At 43.3% G+C, this 12,019-nt stretch overlaps 1 protein-coding gene across 2 annotated transcripts in view; it reads left to right on the top strand.

Annotated features, from left to right (window-relative positions):
* The window catches only part of Mkx (mohawk homeobox), a 70,785-nt gene extending 60,024 nt beyond the window's left edge, over positions 1-10,761 (top strand). For both annotated transcript variants that reach the window (XM_036188725.1, XM_036188726.1), the window contains exons 6-7: positions 8,558-8,591; positions 8,684-10,761. In XM_036188725.1, coding sequence (XP_036044618.1) covers positions 8,558-8,591; positions 8,684-8,873 — 224 coding nt within the window. In that variant the 3' untranslated portion in view covers positions 8,874-10,761. The remainder of the gene's footprint in view (positions 1-8,557; positions 8,592-8,683) is intronic.
* Positions 10,762-12,019: the final 1,258 nt, after the last annotated feature.

The raw sequence follows: 12,019 nt of genomic DNA, 5'->3' as shown, positions 1-12,019 counted from the left end.
AATGAAGTAACAAAACCCATCAGACACCCGAGGTCAGCAGCTCTTTAATGTGGCTCCAGGGCTCTTTGTCCTGGCATGCTGTGGTGTTCTGGCACACAAGAGCAATGGCAACGCCATCTTTGTCTTTGAAGATGATAGATTCCACACACTTAGTTCATTAATCTGAGTTGATGGGCTTTGCCTGGAATTAAATATTCTCTCCTTACCCAGTGGTTTTCATATTACTCTCTAAACAGTACTGATTTTCTCAGTGACTGCATTCAACCCCACTTATAGATGTAAAAGAAGAAAGTGAGATAGGAAGTTAGCATTTTTAAAAATAAGGACCTTTATAGTAACGTGTGTGTGTGTGTGTGTGTGTGTGTGTGTATTCAAATACCTTCTGATATTTTACAAAATATTGTCACGTGGCTTTGATAACCACCCCATGAATCTGTGGTCCATTTTCTGAATGAAAAAGCAGAGACACGGAAAGTCACACAGCTGGTGAGCCCCCAGACGGCAAGAAAAGAGAAGGGGTCCAGCGGTGCTATCAGGTGAGCCCAGGCTCTGCCCCTGTGTTACCTAGTGTCTCTGTGACCTCCTCTAGACCACCCTCAGAGCTACGACAAGAAGCCAAGCAAAGTGGCTATGGACTGTCTCAGACCTCCTGTCTGGTCACCCACCAGCTCCTCCCTCCCACAGACTGCATTCTAATCTTCAAAGCAAAGTTGCAGACTGGGAGCTTTCAACTCAGCAAGGGAGGGGCAACCTTGGAAGGGACGACTGTGCAGAATGGCTTCCCATCCAGAACGTGCAAAATGGTTAGCAGAAGACTGAGAGCGAACCGAAACTGGATCATTGGGTGACACTCCATTCATTTTGGGAAATTACTTTGAAGTCACAAATCCCTGCACTTTTAATCTGCCAGTCCAGATAGAAAAGAGCAGGATGGCTGTGCATCCTAGAAGAAAAAAGACAACCAGGAATAATGGAGCCAGAGTAGTTGTGCATTCCACCAACACAGTATCCAGGAGAATGAACAAAGATCTCCCAGCAAAATCCCATGTACTCTGCTCAATAGTGAAAACCTATTAAGGCTACCGTTCCCCAGTAAGGGGCTAAGCGACGTATTTATGGAGCTACCACAGCAGGGGTGCTCCTGCAAAGAGAATGATGCTGTGCATTGCTGTTAATGACAATACTAAATGATGCTGTGCATTGCTGTTAATGACAATACTATATGGTCCCTGGAAGTTTTGACAAGTCAGTGTTCCTCATCCAGATGAAGAGTTCTTTACCATCGGCCCACGTAGAGGAGTGCAGCTTCTAATTTTTATATTCTGACGTGACCCAAAGGGGATGATGCATTGACAGAAAGGCCGCTGAGGTGGGGATCCTACAGATCCAGGCCATCTGGGCATCATTAGCCTTCGCTGGAGCCAGCCCACATGAGAGGTAGCAGGAAGGAAAAGGATGTTGGGCCAGATGTGGGAGCCATGCTAAGGGAAACACTGGCTCAATTTTTGGAAAGATTTTTCCTCAAACTCTTAAACGATTTTGGAAGCCACCTAATAGTAGCCCTGAGATGAATAATTTAGCTGGAATATTGCAAGACAGCAGTGTGTGTGTGTGTGTGTGTGTGTGTGTGTGTGTGTGTGTGTGTGTGTTAGATCCATCCATAAAGATGAGATTGTTTCATTTTCTAATTCTCACTAATTAGAAGGTTTCCAGTGGGCCCCACCCCACCGCTGGCTCACAAAAATCCAGATACCTCATGACTCTCCCAGAGGCGGCAGACTTGCTAGTGACCCAGAGTCACTCTTCTCCTTGTCAACCCAGGTTTTAGGGGAAAGCTCTCTTGGGACTGTCAGAGGCAGTCTCGTCCTCCAGCGATGAGTGTTACACGGTTGGTGTTTTCAATCTCTCTTCCTTGTTGGGCAGATACCATTTCAAATAATTTCCTTGGACTCTGCAGAAACTCCATCTGTCCCCGAGAGAGGATGACCACAGTGTCTTCTATAAGTGGTTGGGACAAGTGCTTTCCTGCAGTGATTTCCAAGTGATTCTGTCTGGGCTACAGGAAAGTAATCACAGGGCTCCCATAGCTCCTAAAACATCGCTCCAATTAAAACCTGGGGAAGCGTGGGGGCTTGTTTAGATTTCCTTTTCTGAAGCTTGGACAGATGTCTTAATCACAGATCAAACCATAGAGACAGAAAGAAAGTCTTCATTGCTGTCCTTGTGACCCTGGCCTACAGGCCTAGCAAAAAGTACAGAAAAAGAGTTGAATAGTGTGTGTGTGTGTGTGTGTGTGTGTGTGTGTGTGTGTGTGTGTGTGTGCGCGCGCGCGCACTTGTGTTTGCTGTATTTGGATTTTGCTGGTGCTGCAGACAGAAGCCAGGGCCTCGTGCATGGCAGGTGAACCTGTGTTTAACTCACATCTGTTCTGTAGCCTTTCTGGCTAGCGATGCATTAGGCCCACTGGAGTCCCTGCAGGTCATTTGATCAAAGAACTCTTGGCATAATGGGATTCTGTAGCTGCAAGCATGACCCTCAGTGTTGGCTGACTCAGATGAGTCTCACAGTCCCTGCTTCCTGAGTCCCTTGCAAGTGCTTGGACCTTCTAAGCGGCAGTGTTATTTGTGAGTAAAGGTGTCGGTGCCCAGTCTCATAAGGGTATCGTTACAAGATAACATTTGGAGAGTTCCTGGAATAATGCCTGACATCAGCATAAGCAGTCAATAAAGACTGGTTGTTATTCTAAACAGTTCTCTAACATCCGGGCTTTCTTTCTTCACATTCTAGTTTAAATTGGATGGAGGTGGCTCTTGAGCACTTCTAACCTACTTCTGTCTGTCCCATGGTTTGCACCTTGGGGAAATTCTAACAGTAAACTATTCCTTAGAGAAATGCAGGATAAGGAAAAGCAGAAGCTTGGTGAGGAAGAGGGCTCCAAGACACACACTGATGAGGTAGGAACGATGGCTCAGTGGTTAAGGGCACTGACTGATCTTCTAGATGGCTTCGATTCCCAGCACCTACATGGTGTCACACAACTGCCTGGAACTCCAGTTCCAAAGGATCTGAGGCCTTCTTCTGGTCTTTTCAGGTACTGGGCACACACATGATACACAGACATGTATGCAAGAAAAACACAAATACATACAAAATAAATTACATTTAAAACTACATATATAGAATATCCTATTTAAAACAGATGAGTGATAATGGCTTAGAAGGCCATCTACCCTGTCCTAGTTTGTCTTCTGTGGCTGTGATAAAATAAACATCATCTGGGAAGGAAAACATTTATTTCATCTTGCAGGTTATTTAGTCCATAACCAAGGGAAGACGAAGTAGGAAGCCGAGGCAGGAACGGAAGCAGAGAGCATGGAGGAACCCTGGTTCCTACCTTACTGTCCAAGCTTGCTCAACTTGCTTTCTCCTACATCCCAGGACCACCTAAGGGTAGCACCACTCACAGTTGACTGGACACTCCCACATCAGTCATTAGCCAAGAAAATGCCCATTGGGCATACATGCCCACAAGCCAACCTGATGCAGCCAATTCCTCAGCTGAGGTTATCTTCGCAGATGACTCTAGTTTGTGTCAAATTGACAAAACTAACCAGTGCAAAATGTGACTATTCGGCCTAAATATCCTATCTGAGTTCTATTCCACACCCTTTCCCGGGTTTTCCATGGCGAACGTTTACTACTGTCGTACTTTTCTATATGTGAATACTAAATTCACTTAATTTTGTCTACAGTAAGTGGAATAAAAATACCACCTGATTCAATCGAGTAGCTGTGAAAGCAAAAGCATTAGTGTGCAATTTATGTATCGTAAATTACTTTCTTTCTCTAGAAATTACTCAGAATGAAACCTAATCATCGGATGACTTAATCTGGACAGTCTCATTTATGGTAGGGAAAGGTCACAATTAGAGCTGCAGTTCAAGCATGCTTTCTATGCCGCTGCTCACACACATATTAGCATATTCTTATGATCCAGAACCTTTTAGGTTTAGGGCTCAATAAATATTATGACATAGCCTTTCCCTGTTGCATTACTTTCTTATTAGGTAAAAATAAGAAAAGCCATTTTTAAAAATTACGCTTGTTTATTTATGTGTATGGGGGGGGGCATAAGTGCCACAGTGCAAGTGTGGAGGTCGGAGGAAAACCCAGGAGAGCCTGTTCTTCACCCTATGAGTTCTGGGTTCTAACTCAGGCTGTCAAGCTTGGTGGCAAGCACCTTTACCACCTGAGCCATGTTGCTGGCCCAAATTGACCACCTTTGTGGAAGCCTATCATTCAGACATTAGGATTTATGGCTTGCTTTAGAGCCTTCCTTGCAAGGACATGAAGCCAGGTGTGACAGGTGAGGTAGATACTGTCTTCCATCATCTTAGAATATAAACCATAGCTTCCTTTCCCCCACCCACCTGGTCCAAATGGCCTGCTTTGCTGTCCTCTGGCAGAACAATTTCAGTGGCTCTCCTTCCTTCCTCCCTTCTCCCTGCTTCCTCCATTCCCCAGTTTCCCATCTCTCCCTCCTCCCATGTTAATTTAGAGAAATGTCGCTATGTGATTTTTATATTACTTACTGTGAAAAATAGTCACGTGCTTAATCTTCCTTCGTTTTGTTTACATGCTAGTGGCACAAGACCTCCTTCGTGAAACACTTAACGAAACATTTCCAATTTAAGGATCTAGTTATTAAATTTGAAAAACATGCCACAGAGGAGAAAGATTTGGCTATACTTTTGTAACTTTCTAGGCCCACAGGTGTTATTTTTAGGAAGTTAGCCCCCAATTAGTACGCTTCTAAGCAGTATGCCTGACAGTCGAAAGGCCCCTTGACTCCCGAGCCCTGTGCTTAGGCAACCTGAATGGCTATGCAACCTCCTTTTTCCTGTAATTGTTTCTTTGCTTAACTTTCTAAGGAAACACTCATCCAAAGTGAGGATAGCCCCACCTTAAGTTTCAACATGCTTTGAGTTTTACAGCATCCAAGATTTTCCTAACTGCCCACCTCTTTTATTCTTTCCTTTTCTTCCTTGGTCTTAAAACACACTCTTTTGGCTGGTTCAGTAAGCAGTTCCTGCCAACCAATTGCTTTTATGGTAATTGACAGCGGAGCTGATTTTTGGAGCCTTAGAATCTAAAGCGGCATTTTAGCTTAGACTTTGGGGAAGCTGAGCCAAGCTACTTGCAGAGTGAGATGCCACTGAGCAAATGTCGGTGGTCGGACCCTGATCTCTGCATGCTCATGTTCTCTGCCAAGGAGCCTGCAGCACATCTGCAGCCTGGGCCTCCGCTTTCTTCTGACTTTCAGCAGTATTGATTCTGCACCTTTACTTCTGTCTGGAACCCCGGTACTACTACCAGAAGAGAGCCTGTAAGACCAGCTGTCATGGGTGGACAAGTGTGATCTGAGCATCATGACCACCAGTGATGGGGGACAACATCCCCAAGGCTCCTGAAATACTGACTGTGGACTGTAAAGACAACTAGCTCAACCAGAAAAGAAGAAGCAAGTATCCGCTTTGGATGAAAAAAGTCAGAGCATTTAGTGTCGGCTGTGGATTGTAAGCTTGCTGAGCTGTCCTCAGATGGTGTCAGTCTCTAAAATAGCTGGGACGTCCCCAGATCCCATCACAGCACAATAAATAGAAGTCCCCAAACTAGCAGATTTTTTAGAGTTCTTGCTTTCCAGAAAATGCACAAATATTTCCAAGAAGAAGGGGGTTGCTTATGAACTTCCTTCTGTGGTTCATCTGGGGACTAAACTCATCACTCCTCAGGGGTGAATCTAGAGTGAAACACCCTACTCACACTAGGAGGCCCCCGTAATAACCACACAAGAAGCATGCCCGTTTAACACCAGTCTGTGTTCTAACTCAAGCCATGCTAGAAGCAGAGAAGCTTCCAAGTGATGACAGTCAACCTTTGCAACTGGAATCCTCGAGAGTGCACTTTGGGACAGTCTCAGCCTTGATAGAAATGCAAGCTGTCTCCCAGCTCTGTCTACAGAACCAGTCTGACCTTTCAGCACCAAGTGTACCCACGTGCTTAATAAAGTGTAAAGTTCATTCTTGGGACCCGTATATAGGATGTCATAGTACCATTTGTTAGAAAACAAAAAGATAGAGGATAGTGAGATGATACATTGGATAAAATCACTTGTCATGCAAGCAGAAGGACATAAGTTCCAGTCCTCCCCAGGCACATAGTGGGGACATCTGTAATACCAGTGCTCCACGTGGAGCTGGGAGATAGAGACAGAAGAAACCCTGGAAACTAGAGGAACCAGCTAGTCAGAATACAGGACAGTGAACAAGAGACTCTACTTGGAACAAGACAGAACCAACGCCTGAGGTTGCCCTGTGACCTCTTCCTGCACTCTATGCAGCATGAGCACGCACACATTCACACCCACAAATGTGCACGTGTATAGAGTCATTTACACACACACACACACACACACACACACACACACACACGAGACAGAGACAGGGGGAGAGAGAGAGAGAGAGAGAGAGAGAGAGAGAGAGAGAGAGAGAGAGAGAAACAGAGAGAGAGAAACAGAGAGAGAGAAACAGAGAGAAACAGAGAAAGAGAGACAGAGAGAGATTTGTGAAACTAATTAGAATGCCCAAACAAGGATTTGAGTGTGGGTTTTTGCACATCAGAGATATTTTTATAGGCACCAAAGTAGAAAGCACATTCATTTCTAAGTAAGCAGAATTTCATAATTTCACAGCCTGCTGCCAGAATCTCCTTTCTCTGTGGCTTGACTTTAAGAAGCCAGCCACTGTGGGTGCTAGCAACATCCAGCCACTCTGGGGCTGCTCTTCATCTTGAGGAACCCTACCTCCCTCTGCATGTAGGCAGCACCATTTCAGGATTCTGCATCACCTTACATGTCTGACAGCTGCAAGCTTCCTGCTTGTCAGCAGTCACCACCCTCAGCTGACCTGTCAGGTGGGAAACCACATTCTGGTCCCTTTACCTGTGGGAACTGGTTCTGCTGTAAACCTGAGCATCAGAACATGGCCTTTTCTGATTTCCCTAATGTCTGTACTTAATGGAACTTAGTCTGCTTTTGACAAATCTTTCCATTGACAGAACATTCCATAACCTGTGGCTTTACTTTTGGTAATAGTTGTGGGAAAAATTGATCAAAGAACAAAATATTAATTTTCTGTTTCCCTCTGTCATCTCTCCCCTCTCCCCTCCCCCATTCCCTGCCCCCTCCCCTCTCACTGTAAAATGTCCAATGCTACGGACTTTCCTGCCCAAGGGCCTTGACTTATTCGCTGTTCTGGTCGCATCTTTTACCTGTCATTGGTGAATAAAATCAGATAATAGGAGAGACTTTGTGGGCGTCAAAGAAACATGCAACCTCGTACAAAGTCACTAAAGCTGAAGGACTTAGAATGGGGGTTCTGAGAGGACTCAGGGGCTGAAGACACCTGCCACCATGCTTGACAGGCTGGCTTCCGATCCTGGGGCTCACATGATGGAAGGAAAGGACAACTTCCTGTCCTCTGACCTCTGTACATATGATGTGGCTTACATATACACCCCCATCAATATGTATTTTTAAAGCAATATGTGATTTTTTAAAAATTGTAAAGCAACACCCAAGAGGCTTGACTCAGAGGAAGTTTCTATAAATCACGATTATTGAGTTCTGCAGGCTAAAATTATTGCTGTTTTACTCCATGTACATGAGTGACTTTCTAACCCCAAATTATCCAGCACAGCAGGGTGAGCTCTGACTGTCCAGGCCAACCCAGCAGGATCAGAAGATTCTAGGCTGATAGCACTCCAGACCCTAGCATTTCCCCCAAACCCTATGAAATGCTACTCATGTGTTGGCTACCCAGGCATGTCAATCTCCCTTCACCCCTCTCTCCAGCATGAGCCTCAGCAAACTGCAGAATATTAAGGTTGGGAGAGCCTCAACAGCTTCTAGGAAAGTCTTGTTCTGTAGTTTTGAAGAAAATAAATCTACTTATGGGGCATGGTAATGTGCTGATAGTTGCTAATAGGTGAGAAATGATGAAGAACATTGACTGGCCTGGTAAAGTCACTGCACCGCCCTTCCCCGTGAAGGCTCAACTTCCTTAGCAAATGAATCTATCTCACCTTAATAACTTCTGGGATCTATGTGAAAAAATTAGTTTTCAACCATCTTTCTAGATGAAATTTTATTCTTGGCAATTACTGAAGAAATCCTAAGGTTAAACAGGACTGGATGGATGGCTCAGTGTTCCAGAGCAGTTTCTGCCCTTCCGAGGACCTGCACTTGGTTCCCAGTACCCACAGCTGGTGACTCACAGATGCCTGTAACTCCGGAAGGGGGAGGGGATCTGATGCCCTCTTCTGGCCTTCAAGGGCAACTGCACCTCCCCCCCTCTCACTCACATACACACACACACACACACACACACACACACACACACACACACACACACACGAGAAAGAGAGAGCTAAAAATACAATAAATCTTCAAAGAAAAGGTCCAAGAGACGAGTGACTGAATTTGTGCTTCTCTTTACAGACACTCTGGACATCGGCTTGAATAAAGGTGACAGGTGAGCAGAACACTGGTGCCTTGCTGTGATGCTGTCTCCAGTGCACACTATGGTGGGTTTGAGCCTTTCTCTTCTCTTTTGCACCCATGCAGTGCAGCTAACAGAAGAGGCGTAACAAGCGAGGGTGACACGTACTGGAAAGAGATCAGTGCAGCCGTGGCCTTAACAAACCTCGCCCAGGGACAAGGTGAAGTGCAGGGGACCACCAGCTGCATCATCCAGAAGTCTTCCCACATAGCAGAAGTAAAGACAGTCAGGCTGCCTCTGGCACAGCACTTCTAGTGTGGCCGGGGGCACTGAGCATGTCACTGATTTTTGGTTTTTTGGTTTGTTTTTTTTTTTAACCTAAATCTTCATCCTAAGAGCCAAAGCAGGGGTGAAGAGGACTCCAATCCAAACCTCCTAACTTCAGCTATCCTAAATATATCAGTTGCTTCTATAAAAGACACATAAATTATATAAAAAAATCATTTTAATCAAAAATATTAACTTATTTTATGTTCCTGAAACTATGCATAAAGCATCTATCTGAGTTACCGTTACAGTAAGTGCCTTGCTTCCCTGAGATAAGCTCCAACGTGGGCACAGTGGAGAGCTGTGCCTCAAACAGCAGACGCCGCCGACGCTTGCTAGACCGCATCGTTCCAAACTGGTTCCGGACCAAAGCCAGAATCGCTGAAAGCCCTTGAAAGTAATTCAGTCATTCACACATGAAAACTTGGAAATCTGTTCAGCCCAGATGAAGTGTTTTTGCTTATATATTTTTTTCCTGGTAATGCCTACAGGACTGGAAATTGTTCTTTGTGTTTTCCAGGATGATGGTGAGAATTTTATGTGTTTGCATCTCTGATATGATAGCAGCTTCCAAAATGAAAGGGGCAGCCAGCTTACATGATATATATGTTTAAGAAGAGACACTTTCAAGCTAGTAATTACAGCACGCTGTAATCAGAAATTAGTTTCCCAAGCAATGTGGAAAGCATCCCAGTGCCCTTTACAACTTATTTGGATTTTTCTTTTTCTGAAGTTTTGCAAAGAGCCTTATGATATAAATGACTGAATTTTTTTTTCCCTGTGTAAAACTAGTTTTTAGTTTTAAGACATAATCTTGTTTGCATTGGAGTGTTCCTTTGTGATGGAAGCTGGCTTTCATATGGAGTAACTAAAGGATTTTTATTTGGTTCATTTCAAGTCACAATTCTAATGGACAATTTGTATTGCAATGAGAACAAGAAAATGAAAGGAAAATATCTGTATGTGGATATACATATACATGCAGAAAATTGATTTTTAAAATTTAAAACATATGGGAAACAAACCATGAACAGTCTCTGATTTGTGCCAAGTAGGACATTCAAATAAAAATTAAGTGAAATCTTGCATTGAAGAAAGAACATTTTGTTTCTAAATGACACTACCACTGAGTGAGAATAATCGCTATCAAGGAAGAAGAGTTTCTTGTTCATCAACATCCTAATCAGCTTGGGAAGACTCGAAACGTAAAGAAATACGGAGACGCCGCAGAGAGCAAAGCAAATGTCCAACAGTAAAGCGAAAAGACTGGGCTATTTTGGCGTGGGATTTTTTTTTTTTTTTTCTGGGTATGTAACCTATTTTGTAATTTTTTAGACTGGAAAGGAGTTTTGCAAGTGTGACTGACATCCAGTAGCACAGCATGTGCTGACATTTTTCTTTATTTTACAAAATGCTTTTATAAAAGCCAAAGTTTGCTCTGGTTGCTGCGTGGACACGACTGTCTTGATGGCCATCGTAGGACACTTTTTCATGTATCATAGTATTGTGGGGTGGGGGTTATCTAGTGTAACGAAGACAATTTGATATGAAAATATTTTGTATGTATATTTTTACTTTGTTTTCTTAAGTGCAGTTTGCAGTAACAGGAAGCCCAAGGTGAGATGTGGACATGATGACTGTATGAGTGGATGAAGTATTGGGTTCTTCGGCTGCTTCCTTGGTACACTAAGATCCAGGATGGAAGGTGGAAATCACCACAACTCTGCCCAGACGTGAGCATGGCAGTGAAAAACAAGGACAAATACTTCACTCTTTTTCATACTATTATAAGTTATTCTGGTATTAAATATTTTAATAAAAATGTTTTGGTTTTACCATGTTGCAATTAGATAAAATGAATGCTGGTTGTATTTTATTTGAAATTGTCATGTTTTATTTTTTCCATCTTTTGGGGGGAAAAATCAGTGTATTTGTTCTGTATTATGAACACAAATCAATGACAGGACATTATCCACATGATTTCTTTAAAATACCAAAGCTTGGAGTCCAGCTGTACACACATCCAAAAAACATGTAATTAGCATATGCCGGGCAATGTCTCCAATTACAGTCACTTTTAATTTATTATTTTTCTTTCATTGCTGTTGTCTGAATTGTCTGGAACTCAGAGCTCCCTCCCCTTGAAAGCACCTTAAACCACGCCGAGCCAGCAGCCAAAAGGCTAACACATAATTTATATTGAAGAGAAAGAGACTCGCCCTCTTTTTATTTTACAATTGTATTTTAATAAAATTAATAACGGTCGGGAGTTCTTGACAGATTTGAAATAAAATCCATTTCTAGACTTCAGTGATCATATGGGTTTTGTTTGCCTTTGAAAGCTGGCCAGAGGGAGGGAGTAGACAGGAGCAGCTAACATGTGGTCACGGAGTGGGGAGTGCTGTAGTTGGATCACATTTGAATTCTATCACTTTAGGCCACCAGCCCACCTGTTAAGACCCAAGGACAAGGGCACAACATGGACTGTTCAAATACTGGATTGCACTCATTTCTTTCTTTCCATAGATAAGACAATAAGCATTCTTTTCCCATATTTGTTCATCCGTGGATTTTAATTGCCTTTAAAAAAACCTTTTATTAGCATATAAAATAATGGGTTTTGTTATGACATTTTTATACTTACATATTTTTATACTTTGTTCATAGAGAGACCACTGTCCATTACTGGTGTGTTCTATACAGGAAAGAAGCTTGGCTTGGAAGCCAGGCAGATCTGTCTTGCAGTATTAGCTTTGCCCACCATGACTGCAAGATCCAGACTCAGTCTTCAGGGTTTTTTTATTTGCAAAGTAGGAAGAAGGGGCTAGCCCTTGCAGATTCTGTGAGAAATTGAAGTAATGGATGAGACATAGAATACAGGGACCTGCAAGAGAGCTCAATGTGTGAGGACTTTGCTACCAAGCCTGACAAAATTTTGCTCTCCAGAGCCCACACGGTAGAAGGATAAAGTTAACTCCCGTAAAGTCCATGTGATGTTTGTATAGAAGTGGAAGTGTAGGTGAACTAGGAGACACAAATGCCTTGTCAGAAATCTTGAAGCATGGAAAGACTTCTGACTTGAAAGAATGTAGCAGTGAAGTTGGTACCTGAGGTAGAGCTTTGAGGGCGACACA

This window comes from Onychomys torridus, chromosome 5 (genome assembly GCF_903995425.1).
Source record: "Onychomys torridus chromosome 5, mOncTor1.1, whole genome shotgun sequence".
NCBI lineage: Eukaryota > Metazoa > Chordata > Mammalia > Rodentia > Cricetidae > Onychomys > Onychomys torridus.
The sequence above is the reverse complement of the archived record's forward strand: the minus strand, read 5'-3'. Positions and strand labels throughout refer to the sequence as shown.